This window comes from Macrobrachium rosenbergii, chromosome 59, assembly GCF_040412425.1.
Source record: "Macrobrachium rosenbergii isolate ZJJX-2024 chromosome 59, ASM4041242v1, whole genome shotgun sequence".
NCBI lineage: Eukaryota > Metazoa > Arthropoda > Malacostraca > Decapoda > Palaemonidae > Macrobrachium > Macrobrachium rosenbergii.
The window spans coordinates 2607679-2624732 of record NC_089799.1 but is presented as its reverse complement, the minus strand read 5'-3'; the positions used below and the strand labels follow the sequence as shown (position 1 = coordinate 2624732).

At 35.9% G+C, this 17054-nt stretch overlaps 1 protein-coding gene across 1 annotated transcript in view; it reads left to right on the top strand.

The window, feature by feature from the left end:
• Window positions 1-13003, top strand: part of LOC136837422 (uncharacterized) — a 37343-nt gene extending 24340 nt beyond the window's left edge. The window contains exon 3 of the mRNA XM_067102202.1: window positions 11545-13003. Coding sequence (XP_066958303.1) covers window positions 11545-13003 — 1459 coding nt within the window. The remainder of the gene's footprint in view (window positions 1-11544) is intronic.
• The last annotated feature ends 4051 nt before the right edge of the window (window positions 13004-17054 follow it).

The window sequence follows — 17054 nt, the reverse complement described above, 5'->3', positions numbered from 1 at the left end:
AAAGTTTGTGATGGAGGGAGAGAGAGAGAGAGAGAGAGAGAGAGAGAGAGAGAGAGAGAGAGAGAGAGAGAGAGAGAGAGAGAGATTTAACCAGACTTGATTCCTGCAAAGTCACCATCCAGATTTTGTATCCTTGAAAGGTTCATTTAAAGTGGAACATATATTTTATAGTGTAATTCATAGCTGCGAAATAAGTTTAAAAAATTGAAAGAAATATGTCAAAAGACCCCAAAGGGGCTTTTGGGGCAAGAACAAAAGCCCGGGTCATGAAATTAAGAGATGCACAAACGCCGAATCTTTGTGCTTTGAACAAACACTTGCCAAAAGTATAACTGTGGTTTCTTTTCGTAAACACCAGGATTATATCTATTTATGTGATGTCAGAACAAATGCTGTTTTGTGGGAGGGAGTCGTTTTTTGCAAGTTGCCAAAGGTTTATCTCTCTCTCTCTCTCTCTCTCTCTCTCTCTCTCTCTCTCTCTCTCTTGTGTGTGTGTGTGCATGTCTTCCTGTCAGCCTGTACGGAGATGATACTGTGGAAAAGACGGTAAATACACTTACTTTTTCCTGTCCGCACTTTTTTCTGTCCGCATTTTTCCTGTCCGTACTTTTTCCTATCCGCACTTTTTTCTGTCCGCATTTTTCCTGTCCGTACTTTTTCCTGTCCGCACTTTTTTCTGTCCGCATTTTTCCTGTCCGCACTTTTTTCTGTCCGCATTTTTCCTGTCCGCACTTTTTTCTGTCCGCATTTTTCCTGTCCGCACTTTTTTCTGTCCGCATTTTTCCTGTCCGCACTTTTTTCTGTCCGCATTTTTCCTGTCCGCACTTTTTTCTGTCCGCATTTTTCCTGTCCTCACTTTTTTCTGTCCGCATTTTTCCTGTCCGCACTTTTTTCTGTCCGCATTTTTCCTGTCCGTACTTCTTTCTGTTCACACTTTTTTCTGTCCGCATTTTTCCTGTCCGCACTTTTTTCTGTCCGCATTTTTCCTGTCCGCACTTTTTTCTGTCCGCATTTTTCCTGTCCGCACTTTTTTCTGTCCGCATTTTTCCTGTCCGTACTTTTTCCTGTCCGCACTTTTTCTGTCCGCATTTTTCCTGTCCGTACTTTTTCCTGTCCGCACTTTTTTCTGTCCGCATTTTTCCTGTCCGTACTTTTTCCTGTCCGCACTTTTTTCTGTCCGCATTTTTCCTGTCCGCACTTTTTTCTGTCCGCATTTTTCCTGTCCGCACTTTTTTCTGTCCGCATTTTTTTTCCTGTCCGCACTTTTTCTGTCCGCATTTTTCTGTCCGCACTTTTTTCTGTCGGCATTTTTCCTGTCCGCACTTTTTTCTGTCCGCATTTTTCCTGTCCGCACTTTTTTCTGTCCGCATTTTTCCTGTCCGCACTTTTTTCTGTCCGCATTTTTCCTGTCCGCACTTTTTTCTGTCCGCATTTTTCCTGTCCGCACTTTTTTCTGTCCGCATTTTTCCTGTCCCCACTTTTTCCTGTCCGTATTTTTCCTGTCCGCACTTTTTTCTGTCCGCATTTTTCCTGTCCGCACTTTTTCTTTCTGTCCGCATTTTTCCTGTCCGCACTTTTTTCTGTCCGCATTTTTCCTGTCCGTACTTCTTTCTGTTCGCACTTTTTCTGTCCGCATTTTTCCTGTCCGTACTTTTTGCTGTTCGCACTTTTTCCTGTCCGCACTTTTTCCTGTCCGCACTTTTTTGTCCGCACTTTTTTCTGTCCGCAATTTTCCTGTCCGCACTTTTTTCTATCAGCACTTTTTCCTGTTCCTACTTTTTCTGTCCACACTTTTCATTCTGTCCGCCCTCAGATCTTAAAAACTACTGAGGAGGCTAGAGGGCTGCAAATTGGTATGTTGATCATCCACCCTCCAGTCATCAAACATACCAAATTGTAGCCCTCTAGCCTCCTCAGTATTTTTTATTACATATAAGGTTAAAGTTAGCCATAATCGTTCATCTGGCAACGATATAGGACAGGTCACCACCTGCCCATGGTTAAAGTTTCACGGGCCGCGGCTCATACAGCGGTATACCAAGACCACTGAAGGATATATCTATCTTCGGTGGCCTTGATTATATGCTGTACAGAAAACTCGATTGCGCCGAAGAAACTTCGGCGAATTTTTTACTGTTTTTATTGTTGTTGTCCAGTATATTCGTTTTTATATTTTATAGTAATGATAATACAATTTTACAGTTCTCTAAAATAAGTTTATAATTTATATATTACCAGTTGCCTAAGTTCATCTGAGTTCAATTAAAGAGATTAATTTTTTTATTTTCTCATTTTAACTGATATAGAACTCTAAAATTCCCTATAGTACAATTCTCAAAACACATCACTTTGGCGAATCAAAACTGAATCTAATTCATGTGGTGCACTGTAGGCATTACTTAGAATCCTATGTGCTACCCCTTTCGTTCCTTTTAGTGTACCTCTTTTCATATTCTCATTCTTCCATCTGACTTTCCTCAACTCTCTCCTAATGATTGATTCATATTGCTTTAACTGCTTTGAGGTTTTCCTCCTGTTACACCTTTCAAACCTTTTACTGTCAGTTTCCGTTTCAGCGCTGAGTGGCCTCACAGGTCCCAGTGCTTGGCCTTTGGCCTAAATTCTGTATTCAGTCCAATTCTATACCATTCCTTGAACAATGTTATTTTAATTTTTTTAGAGACTGTTCTCAAACATGTCAATTTAGCGACTCAAAAAGGTCCCAGTGCTTGGCCTTTGGCCTAAATTCTATATTCGATCGAATTCTATACCATTCCTCGAACAATGTTATTTCAATTATTTTTAGAGACTGTTCTCAAACAATCAATTTAGCGACTCAAAAACTGAATTTAATTCCATAAATCCACAAGAAAAAGTTAGATGCTTCGTTATCAAATAGCCTTTTCTATTTCTCATTCAATGCCATTCCTAGAACAGTGTCTCTGATTTGCAAACGATTCTTATTCTAAAAAAAGACTCTAAAATGCCCGCTTGTTACCGCTCGGTCAACTGCATAGACTCTAAATTGCCCGCTTGTTACCGCTCGGGCAATTGCATTCACGCGCAAAAACCCAGTAATTAGGCCATCTGTCTCCCCGTAGCTGTTGATCAAGGCTATTTTTTGTTTCATATTCTGGAGTCCCAATTCCATCTGACGTGCATTTTAGAGAAAGCTTTGATTCTAGATCTAATTGATCGTTTTATCTGCTATTTTTTTCTCATATTCTGGGATGCCAATTCCAGCTGACGTACATTTTAGAGAAAGCTTTGATTCTAGATCTAACTGATCGTTTTATCTGCTATTTTTTCCTCATATTCTGGGATCCCAATTCCAGCTGAAGTACATTTTACAGAAAGCTTTTATTCTAGATCTAATTGATCGTTTTATCTGCTATTTTTTCCTCATATTCTGGGATCCCTATTCCAGCTGAAGTAAATTTTAGAGAAAGCTTTGATTCTAGATCTAATTGATCGTTTTATCTCCTATTTTTTCCCTCATATTCTGGGATCCCAATTCCAGCTGACGTACATTTTAGAGAAAGCTTTGATTCTATATCTAATTGATCGTTTTATCTGCTATTTTTTTTCTCATATTCTGGGATCGCAATTCCAGCTGACGTACATTTTAGAGGAAGCTGTTATTCTAGATCTAATTGATCGTTTTATCTGCTATTTTTTCTCATATTCTGGGATCCCAATTCCAGCTGACGTATATTTTAGAGAAAGCTTTGATTCTAGTTCTAATTGATCGTTTTATCTGCTATTTTTTTCCTCACATTCTGGGATCCCAATTCCAGTTGAAGTACATTTTAGAGAAAGCTTTGATTCTAGATCTAATTGATCGTTTTATCTGCTATTTTTTTCTCATATTCTGGGATCCCAATTCCAGCTGACGTACATTTTAGAGAAAGCTTTGATTCTAGATCTAATTTATCGTTTTATCTGCTATTTTTTCCTCATATTCTGGGATCCCAATTCCAGCTGACGTACATTTTAGAGAAAAGCTTTGATTCTAGATCTAATTGATCGTTTTATCTGCTATTTTTTCTCATATTCTGGGATCCCAATTCCAGCTGACGTACATTTTAGAGAAAGCTTTGATTCTAGATCTAATTGATCGTTTTATCTGCTATTTTTTTCTCATATTCTGGGATCCCAATTCCAGCTGAAGTACATTTTACAGAAAGCTTTGATTCTAGATCTAATTGTTCGTTTTATCTGCTATTTTTTTCATATTCTGGGATCCCAATTCCAGCTGACGTACATTTTAGAGAAAGCTTTGATTCTAGATCTAATTGATCGTTTTATCTGCTATTTTTTTCTCATATTCTGGGATCCCAATTCCAGCTGACGTACATTTTAGAGAAAGCTTTGATTCTAGATCTAATTGATCGTTTTATCTGCTATTTTTTTCTCATATTCTGGGATCCCAATTCCAGCTGAAGTACATTTTACAGAAAGCTTTGATTCTAGATCTAATTTATCGTTTTATCTGCTATTTATTTCTCGTATTCTGGGATCCCAGTTCCAACTGACGTACATTTTACAGAAAGATTTGATTCTAGATCTAATTGATCGTTTTATCTGCTATTTTTTCCTCTCATATTCTGGGATCCCAATTCCAGCTGACGTACATTTTAGATCGTTTTATCTCTAATATTCTTTGATTTTTGATTCTAGATAGATCGTTTTATCTGCTTTTTTTCTTTCATAGGATCCAATTCCAGGACGTACATTTAATTCCAGATCTGTGATTTTTCTGGGATAGAAAGCTTTGATTTTAGATCTAATTGATCGTTTTATCTGCTATTTTTTTTCTCATATTCTGGGATCCCAATTCCAGCTGAAGTACATTTTAGAGAAAGCTTTGATTCTAGATCTAATTGATCGTTTTATCTGCTATTTTTTTTCTCATATTCTGGGATCCCAGTTCCAGCTGACGTACATTTTAGAGAAAGCTTTGATTCTAGATCTAATTGATCGTTTTATCTGGTATTTTTTTCTCATATTCTGGGATCCCAATTCCAGCTAAAGTACATTTTAGAAAAAGCTTTGATTCTAGATCTAATTGATCGTTTTATCTGGTATTTTTTCCTCATATTCTGGGTTCCCAGTTCCAGCTGAAGTACATTTTAGAGAAAGCTTTGATTCTAGATCTAATTGATCGTTTTATCTGCTATTTTTTTCCTCATATTCTGGGATCCCAATTCCAGCTGAAGTACATTTTAGAGAAAGCTTTGATTCTAGATCTATTTCATCGTTTTATCTGCTATTTTTTCCCTCATATTCTGGGATCCCAATTACAGCTAACGTACATTTTAGAGAAAGCTTTGATTCTAGATCTAATTGATCGTTTTATCTGCTATTTTTTTTTTCTCATATTCTGGGATCCCAATTCCAGCTGACGTACATTTTAGAGAAAGCTTTGATTCTAGATCTAATTGATCGTTTTATCTCCTATTTTTTTCTCATATTCTGGGAAGCCAATTCCAGCTGACGTACATTTTAGAGAAAGCTTTGATTCTAGATCTAATTGATCGATTTATCTGCTATTTTTTTTTCTCATATTCTGGGATCCCAATTCCAGCTGACGTACATTTTAGAGAAAGCTTTGATTTTAGATCTAATTGATCGTTTTATCTGCTATTTTTTTTCTCATATTCTGGGATCCCAATTCCAGCTGACGTACATTTTAGAGAAAGCTTTGATTCTAGATCTAATTGATCGTTTTTTCTGCTTTTTTTTCTCATATTCTGAGATCCCAATTCCAGCTGACGTACATTTTAGAGAAAGCTTTGATTCTAGATCTAATTGATCGTTTTATCTGCTATTTTTTTCTCATATTCTGGGAAGCCAATTCCAGCTGACGTACATTTTAGAGAAAGCTTTGATTCTAGATCTAATTGATCGATTTATCTGCTATTTTTTTTTTCTCATATTCTGGGATCCCAATTCCAGCTGAAGTACATTTTAGAGAAAGCTTTTGTTCTAAATCTAATTGATCGTTTTATCTGCTATTTTTTTTTCCTCATATTCTGGGATTCCAATTCCAGCTGACGTACATTTTAGAGAAAGTTTTGATTCTAGATCTAATTGATCGTTTTATCTGCTATTTTTTTCCTCATATTCTGGGATCCCAATTCCAGCTGAAGTACATTTTAGAGAAAGCTTTTATTCTAGACCTAATTGATCGTTTTATCTGCTATTTTTTTCCTCATATTCTGGGATCCCAATTCCAGCTGAAGTACATTTTAGAGAAAGCTTTTATTCTAGACCTAATTGATCGTTTTATCTGCTATTTTTTTTCCTCATATTCTGGGATCCCAATTCCAGCTGACGTACATTTTAGAGAAAGCTTTGATTCTAGATCTAATTGATCGTTTTATCTGCTAGTTTTTTTCTCATATTCTGGGATCCCAATTCCAGCTGAAGTATATTTTAGAATAAACTTTGATTCTAGATCTAATTGATCGTTTTATCTGCTAGTTTTTTCTCATATTCTGGGATGCCAATTCCAGCTGACGTACATTTTAGAGAAAGCTTTGATTCTAGATCTTATTGATCGTTTTATCTGCTTTTTTTCTCATTTTCTGGGATCCCAATTCCAGCTGACGTACATTTTAGAGAAAGCTTTGATTCTAGATCTAATTGATCGTTTTATCTGCTTTTTTTTTCTCATATTCTGGGATCCCAGTTCCAGCTGACGTACATTTTAGAGAAAGCTTTGATTCTAGGTCTAATTGATCGTTTTATCTGCTTTTTTTCTCATATTCTGGGATCCCAATTCCAGCTGAAGTACATTTTAGAGAAAGCTTTTATTCTAGGTCTAATTGATCGTTTTATCTGCTATTTTTTTTTCTCATATTCTGGGATCCCAGTTCCAGCTGACGTACATTTTAGAGAAAGCTTTTATTCTAGGTCTAATTGATCGTTTTATCTGCTTTTTTTTCTCATATTCTGGGATCCCAATTCCAGCTGAAGTACATTTTAGAGAAAGCTTTGATTCTAGATCTAATTGATCGTTTTATCTGCTATTTTTTTCTCATATTCTGGGATCCCAGTTCCAGCTGACGTACATTTTAGAGTAAGCTTTTATTCTAGATCTAATTGATCGTTTTATCTGCTATTTTTTTTCTCATATTCTGGGATCGCAATTCCAGCTGACGTACATTTTAGAGAAAGCTTTGATTCTAGATCTAATTGATCGTTTTATCTGCTATTTTTTTCTCATATTCTGGGATCCCAATTCCAGCTGACGTACATTTTAGAGAAAGCTTTTATTCTAGATCTAATTGATCGTTTTATCTGCTATTTTTTTTCTCATATTCTGGGATCCCAATTCCAGCTGACGTACATTTTAGAGAAAGCTTTTATTCTAGATCTAATTGATCGTTTTATCTGCTATTTTTTTTCTCATATTCTGGGATCCCAGTTCCAGCTGACGTATATTTTAGAGAAAGCTTTGATTCTAGGTCTAATTGATCGTTTTATCTGCTTTTTTTTCTCATATTCTGGGATCCCAATTCCAGCTGAAGTACATTTTAGAGAAAGCTTTGATTCTAGATCTAATTGATCGTTTTATCTGCTTTTTTTCTCATATTCTGGGATCCCAATTCCAGCTGAAGTACATTTTAGAGAAAGCTTTTATTCTAGATCTAATTGATCGTTTTATCTGCTTTTTTTCTCATATTCTGGGATCCCAATTCCAGCTGACGTACATTTTAGAGAAAGCTTGTATTCTAGATCTAATTAATCGTTTTATCTGCTTTTTTTTCTCATATTCTGGGATCGCAATTCTAGCTGAAGTACATTTTAGAGAAAGCTTTTATTCTAGATCTAATTGATCGTTTTATCTGCTATTTTTTTCTCATATTCTGGGATCCCAGTTCCAGCTGACGTACATTTTAGAGAAAGCTTTGATTCTAGATCTAATTGATGGTTTTATCTGCTATTTTTTCCTCATATTCTGGGATCCAAGTTCCAGCTGACGTACATTTTAGAGAAAGCTTTTATTCTAGATCTAATTGATCGTTTTATCTGCTATTTTTTTCCTCATATTCTGGGATCCCAATTCCAGTTGAAGTACATTTTAGAGAAAGCTTTGATTCTAGATCTAATTGATCGTTTTATCTGCTATTTTTTTCCTCATATTCTGGGATCCCAATTCCAGCTGACGTACATTTTAGAGAAAGCTTTGATTCTAGATCTAATTGATCATTTTATCTGCTATTTTTTTTTCTCATATTCTGGGATGCCAATTCCAGCTGACGTACATTTTAGAGAAAGCTTTTATTCTAGTTCTAATTGATCGTTTTATCTGCTATTTTTTTTCTCATATTCTGGGATCCCAATTCCAGCTGACGTACATTTTAGAGAAAGCTTTTATTCTAGATCTAATTGATCGTTTTATCTGCTATTTTTTTTCTCATATTCTGGGATCCCAATTCCAGCTGACGTACATTTTAGAGAAAGCTTTTATTCTAGATCTAATTGATCGTTTTATCTGCTATTTTTTTTCTCATATTCTGGGATCCCAATTCCAGCTGAAGTACATTTTAGAGAAAGCTTTTATTCTAGATCTAATTGATCGTTTTATCTGCTATTTTTTTTCTCATATTCTGGGATCCCAATTCCAGCTGACGTACATTTTAGAGAAAGCTTTGATTCTAGATCTAATTGATCGTTTTATCTGCTATTTTTTTCTCATATTCTGGGATCCCAATTCCAGCTGACGTACATTTTAGAGAAAGCTTTTATTCTAGATCTAATTGATCGTTTTATCTGCTGTTTTTTTTCCTCATATTCTGGGATCCCAATTCCAGCTGACGTACATTTTAGAGAAAGCTTTGATACTAGATCTAATTGATCGTTTTATCTGCTATTTTTTTTTCTCATATTCTGGGATCCCAATTCCAGCTGACGTACATTTTAGAGAAAGCTTTTGTACTAGATCTAATTGATCGTTTTATCTGCTATTTTTTTCCTTATATTCTGGGATCCCAATTCCAACTGAAGTACATTTTAGAGAAAGCTTTGATTCTAGATCTAATTGATCGTTTTATCTGCTATTTTTTTTCTCATACTCTGGGATCCCAGTTCCAGCTGAAGTACATTTTAGAGAAAGCTTTGATTCTAGATCTAATTGATCGTTTTATCTGCTATTTTTTTTCTCATATTCTGGGATCCCAGTTCCAGCTGAAGTACATTTTACAGAAAGCTTTGATTCTAGATCTAATTGATCGTTTTATCTGCTATTTTTTTTTCATATTCTGGGATCCCAGTTCCAGCTGAAGTACATTTTACAGAAAGCTTTGATCCTAGATCTAATTGATCGTTTTATCTGCTATGTTTTTCTCATATTCTAGGATCCCAACTCCAGCTGAGGTGTATTTTTAGAGAGCTTTTATTGCAGATCTAATTGAGCTTTGTATCGGAATGTTTTCTAGCAATTGCTCTCTTGCAATGTTGCAACCCAGTTCTGATGTGAGAATAATTGTTTCTTTTATTCTAGATCAGTTTGATCGCTTGTTTTCTTATTTTTTAGCAATTTTCTCTTGCAATTTTGCAAGCCAGTTTTCAGGTGAGAATAATTATTACTTTTATTCCAGATCATTTTGATCGTTTTTTTTTCTTATTTTTTAGCAGTTGTTCTCTTGCAGTATCGCAACCTAGTTCTGAGGCGGGAATAATTATTTTTATTCCAGATAATTTTGATTGTTTTTTCTTATTTTTTTAGCAATTGTTCTCTTGCAGTATTGCAACCCAGTTCTGATGTGAGAATAATTATTACTTTTATTCTAGATCTAATTGGTCGTGTTTGTTTACTTTTAGCAATTGTTCTCTTGCAGTATTGCAAACCAGTTCTGAGGTGAGAATAATTATTACATTTATTCTAGACCTAACTGATTTTTTTTGGAATTTTTAGTAATTGTTTTCTTGCAATATTGCAACATAGTTCTGAGGTGAGAATAGTTATTACTTTTATATTGGATCTAATTGATTGTTTTTTAGTACTAGTAGTTGTTCTCCTGCAATATTGCAACCCAGTTCTGATGCTAGAATAATTATTGCTTTTATACTAGATCTAATTGATAGTGTTTTATTTTTAACAATTGTCCTCTTGCAATATTGCAACTGAGTTCTGATGTGAGAATAATTATTGATTTTATTCTAGATCTGTTTGATAGGTTTTTACTTTTTTTAGCATTGTTCTCTTGCAACATTGCAACCCAGTCCTGATGCTAGAATAAATCTGACAGACGTGCCTGTTTTACCAATAGAATTTCTAGTTTCACGGTCTCAGAAGGCTGTTTGCATCCAATTCTTATCACACAGTGCTTAAGATTGACGAGAACCTTAATGAAAAATCATTTCAATAATTTCGAGAGCAGAAGTACATTCCAAAGTCTGGAAGTGGAGGAGATGGTCATCCAGTCCACGCCTTCCACGCAATGTCTATATACATGTGGAAGGCTAAGCGTTAGATACATTTAGTCAAAACACTTTTGGGAACAAGGGGCCACTATTCCATTCCCCCAGGGACACACGTGGGTGGTCCAGATGCAAGTGGCAGTTTTCCATAACAAGACTTGAGAACCAATGTGGGGTTCAATGAGCACCAAATGAATTTCACAGAGATCTGAGAGGATATTCTGGCTAGAAGTGCATTTTAGGCCTAAAGTCCATGTGCAGCCTCTAGCAGACACATTTAGGTAGTTTTTTTTTTTTGTTTGGTCTTTCCAGGAAATTATATATATATATATATATATATATATATATATATATATATATATATATATATATATATATATATATATATATATATATATACATATACATATATATATATATATATATAGATATATATACAAGTGAACATTAAACATTCTGTATATTTACAAATGAGCATTAAACTAAATCCTGGCTCCCCCCAAAAAAGACATAAAAAAGAGAATATAAAAAACGATCAATTACAAAATAAAGTTCATTCTCGAAGCTGATTTTTTTTTTATTTTTTAGAAAATTTCACACGAATCTTTTAAGTCACTGAAAATCTTATAAAAAGAAAAACCTGCCCCCTCTCAAAAGACCCAAAAAAAGATAATATCAACGACGTCAATTCCAAAAAAAAAACAGCTCATTTTCGAAGTTGATGTTTTTTTTTTTTTTTAAGTTCATTCTCGAAGCTGTTTTTTTTTTTTTTAGGAATATTCACACACAGTAATGAAGTGAAGTATATCAGAGTTGCCTAAAAGTTTCTTCCGCAAATCGCGGGGAGGGGGCAGGGGTTGGTTTAGGGCGGGGGCGATTTCTTCTTCATAATCAGATCTTAAGAAATTGCCAAAGTTCTGATCACATTGTTATGACTTGGAGAAATTTTTGAATTTTTCCCTTTAATTAAGCTATTCATCTCTGTGTTCTAAGATTTATCTTATTTTCTTTGTAATATAATAATAATAATAATAATAATAATAATAATAATAATAATAATAATAATAATTTTTAAAGTTATTCATTACAAGCCACAGTCACAAACCACCACAGTCACAAGCCACAATCTTCACCTCCAAACAACCATTACAAGGCACCATCGCAAGGCACCATCACAAACAGCAGTCTTCACCTGGAAGCAATCATTACAAGCCACAGTCATAAGCCACAATCTTCACCTCCAAACAATCATTACAACCCACAATCACAAGCCACAATCTTTACCGCCAAGCAATCATTACGAGCAACAATCACAAGCCACAATCTTCATCTCCAAACACTCATTACAAGCCACAATCTTCACCTCCAAACGATCATTATAAGCCACAATCACAAGCCACAATCTTTACCTCCAAACGATCATTACGATCTACAATTACGAGTCACAGTCTTCACTTCCAAACAACCAATACATGCCACAATCACAAGCCACAATCTTCACCTCCAAACAATCATTACGATCCACAATCACAAGCCACAAACTTCACATCCAAACAATCATTACAAGCCACAGTCACAAGCCACAATCTTTACCTCCAAACGATCATTGCAGGCCACGATCACAAGCCACAATCTTAACCTCCAAACAACCAATTCAAGCCACAATCACAAGCCACAATCTTCACCTCCAAACGATCATTACGATCCACAATCACAAGTCACAGTCTTCACTTCCAAACAACCAATACAAGCCACAATCACAAGCCACAATCTTCACCTCAAAACAATCATTACAAGCCACAATCACAAGCCAAATTCTTCACCTCCAAGCAATAATAATAAGCCACAATCACAAGCCATATTCTTCACCTCAAAAGAATCATTACAAACCACAATCGCTAGCCACAATCTTCACCTCAAACAATCATTACAAGCCACAGTCACAAGCCACAGTCTTCACTTCCAAACCATCATTAGAAGCAACAATCACAAGCCACAATCTTTACCTCCAAACAATCTTTACAAACCACAATCAGAGGCCAAAATCTTCACCTCCAAACAACCAATACAAGCCACAATCACAAGCCACAATCTTCACCTCCAAACGATCATTACGATCCACAATCACGTCACAGTCTTCACTTCCAAACAACCAATACAAGCCACAATCACAAGCCACAATCTTCACCTCCAAACAATCATTACGAGCCACAATCACAAGCCACAATCTTCACATCCAAACAATCATTACAAGCCACAATCACAAGCCATGTTCTTCACATCAAAACAATCATTACAAACCACAATCGCTAGCCACAATCTTCACCTCAAGCAATCATTACAAGCCACAGTCACAAGCCACAGTCTTCACTTCCAAACCATCATTAGAAGCAACAATCACAAGCCACAATCTTTACCTCCAAACAATCTTTACAAACCACAGTCAGAAGCCACAATCTTCACCTCTAAACAACCAATACAAGCCACAATCACAAACCACAGTCTACACCTCCAAACAATACTGACAAGGAACAATCACAAGCCACAATCTTCACTTCCAAACAATCATTAGTACACAATCACAAGCCACAATCTTCACTTCCAAACAACCAATATATGCCACAATCACAAGCCACAATCTTCACCTCCAAACAATAATATAAGGCACAATCACAAGCCACAATCTTCACCTCCAAACAATCATTACAAGACACAATCATAAGCCATAATCTTCACTTCCAAACATCCAATATAAGCCACTATCAAAAGCCACAATCTTCACCTCCAAGCAATAATTACAAGGCACAATCGCAAGCCACAATCTTCACCAACAAACAATCATTACAAACCACAATCACAAGCCACAGTCTTCACTTCCAAACAACCAATGCAAGCCATTATCACAAGCCACAATCTTTACCTCCAAGTAATAATTATGAGGCACAATCACAAGCCACAATCGTCACCTCCAAACAATCATTCCAAGCCACAATCACAAGCCACAATCTTCACCTCCAAACAATCATTACAAGCCACAATCACAAGCAAAAATCTTCATTTCCAAACACCTAATACAAGCCACAATCAAAAGCAACAATCTTCACCTCCAAAGAACCAATACAAGCCACAATCGCAAGCCACAATCTTCATATGCAAACAAACATGACAGGCCACAATCTTTACCTCCAAACAATCATTACAACCCAGAGTCACAAGCCACAATCACAATTCATAATGACCGTTTACAATATCAATTACTAACTATTTCAAGGCCCATAACACCCTCCTTTGTTAATATAACTAATGAACTAGGCTTCTGATTAATGTGAAACCGAAACCACCAGAGTTTGAGACACCGACCTAATTAAGAATAATGGAATCAAGCATCTACTCCGCATTATTGTCTTACTTTATATCGAGAAATGTCATCTCAATTTGGTGGGCATGGTGAGAACGGAAATTAAGACCTGGCAACTAGGCGCAGAATGACGTGTGTCGACCATGACGTGTGGCCCCGTGACGCTTACACCTGCCACGCCCCCCTTTCTGTATGGTTATCATTATATCAGTACAAGAAATTGTATATATATATATATATATATATATATATATATATATATATATATATATATATATATATATACCTTTGATAGAAATAAGGTGTTTTTATTTTTCAATACAGGTATGCAGTCATTAGTGGGTTGAAGTTATGGAATGAAAAATGTTCGGTCTGGCAAAGTTTAAATTGGTCATATTATTTTATTATTCCCTAATTTCAATAACGTCACGAAAGTAAATTTAGATAGAGTTTAATCGTGCTATATGTGAATTGATTATTGGTGAATATGATTGTTGAGGGTGCGCACATAATATGATTATAAATATTCAATATGGCTAAGGATTGGATGGAGGTGAAAGGATAGTAATACTTTATTAACAATAAGTGTATTGTGCATAGATAGTAGTATAGCAGCTAACATTTTAATGAATAAAGTTACAAGACTGAAGTAGAATATATATATATATATATATATATATATATATATATATATATATATATATATATATATATATATATATATATATATATATATATATGTAAATAAATAAATAAATATATGTATTTATATATGAATATATATAGTTTTGAGGGGTAATAAAAGTGAATATATATATATATATATATATATATATATATATATATATATATATATATATATATATATATATATATATATATATATATATTCACTTTTATTACCCTCAAAACTGTCTAAAACAAAGTCTTCCTCTTCGTCGTCACTGGCGAGACTTATGATGATGGAATCCACATTGTCATGGATATTATCTAATGACCAGTACTCTCTCTCAAAGTATTCAGAGCGCCGAACAGCATTTGCCCAAACGTCCTCTGTCACACACAACTTTGCTTCATTCAGTCTTGCATTGAGGTCCGTTCGTGTAAAATGGTGAAGGGATGATCGAACGTACTTCTTCATGACACCCCATACTTGCTCAGTAGCATTTAGCTCTGGGTGTGCTGGTGGTAGCCGAACTACTTCATGACCCCACTGGCGAATGGTATTTTCCACTGTGAAACTGGGAAGCGGTCGATTTTCCTTGCATATTTTGAGCAGTTCAGGTCGCAAAGCGTGTGGTGGGTATGTGATATTGCGCTGCTGCAACCAATTTATTAGATAAGCCTTTTTTTGGTGCCAGTAGTTGGACAGTGGCTCTCCTCTGTAAGGTGACTGTGGTAAGGAGCGTTGTCGATGACGAGAACTGATGGCTCTTCTAAAGATAGTAGTAATTTGTTGTCAGCCATCGCCATGGTAGTCCCCAATATTATTCTTTGCTGTATAGCAAAGGAATGAATCTTCAATAAAGCCCTTGTTGGTACCAGCTGCTACCACGACAAAGTGTTCACCATCTCCTGGCGGAACCTGTCGGCTATATGTGGTAGTTGTGGATGGTTGAGTTGTGTCCACCCATTCTTTGTTGTGGTTCATCCTTGTAGTGAACCATGTCTCATCTAAATAGACCACCTGTCTTCCTTCCTCACGAGACTGTCTGAGAGCCCTGAGAGCAGGGATCCTTTTACATACTATGTCTAAGGACTCTTTTCTAGCATACATTTTTCGCTGGGTCGTCTTATATCGAAATCCCATCTTGTGAAGTACTCTCCAAAACGAAATTTCCGATGTGCCTTCAGGTAATATTCCTTCCTTCTTGAGTTCTCTTGTCAGAGTAGTAATTGTAAAGGTATCCTTTGACAAGAACTTGTTGTGAACATATCGACGAATTGTACCGACGGTAAAAGAGTCGAACACATCTTCAGCTGTCTGTGTGGAATGAGACTGTACTGAATCTGATGAGGGCGGTGATAATGGTGATGGCGATGGAGCTCTTGAAGGCGATGGAGCTATTGATAGTGCTGGCGATGAGGGTGGTGATGGTGATGGGACTGGTGATGGTGGTGGAGTTGGTTGTCCTACAATTGGCCGTGAATGTGTGGTGCGCCTGACCATCTGACGAACGGCATTCCTTGTCATATCCATATCCATCAGCAACTCGGTCATACGGTCTGTTTGGGTAAAAAAATATTTGTTCTCGTGTAATTATCTATCGAACAACCTCTCTTTTATCTCTTTATATATATATATATATATATATATATATATATATATATATATATATATATATATATATATATATATATATAAAGAGAGAGAGAGAGAGAGAGAATCTGATAATGCATAATATTCAACTATGCATGTCCATGATGGTACGCCATTAAACATGACAACATGATACCAACCTATTCAATCCAATCTTCAGTTTGTTGTTATCTTGTTCCCTCTTGTAGTATGTTAAGAGTCGCAACACAAAAGCATTACGACAACCTTGTGGACAATGGTGAAGCATTGTAGACATGATATAAAATGTCAATAGTAGGCAGTAAGCAAGGTGTCAGCAGGAACCTTGTCAGTGCCTGTATCTAACAGACGTGTACCTTCCCTAGCTCGATCACCTCTCTGACTGCCATCCGAGATTTTGATTTTTTTGTCTTCTTTTTCGTAAGAATTACCTATTAATTAAATAATAAACACAAGTGAGGCTAAAAATGAGTTTATTCAAACAGTATCTTTAGATTCCATCAAAGAGCAGTATAATTCACTACAACTTATATATTATTTGATAACCATACAGAAATGGGGCCGTGGCGGGTGTAAACGTCACGGGGCCCCACGCCATGGTCGACACACGTCATTCTGCGCCTAGTTGCCAGGTCTTAATTTCCGTTCTCACCATGCCCACAAAATTGAGATGACATTTCTCGATATAAAGTAAGACAATAATGCGGAGTAGATGCTTGAATCCATTTTTCTTAATTAGGTAGGTGTCTCAAACTCTGGTGGTTTCGGTTTCACATTAATCAGAAGCCTAGTTCATTAGTTATATTAACAAAGGAGGGTGTTATGGGCCTTGAAACAGTTAGGTGAGGGTCTGGGGACCGAATTCCAGAATCCATTTGCACAGTGATTAATGCAATCCGTCGGCTATCAACAGAACCTTTCATATCATAATAATGTTTTGAACGCTGCTGTTTGCTCTCTCTCTCT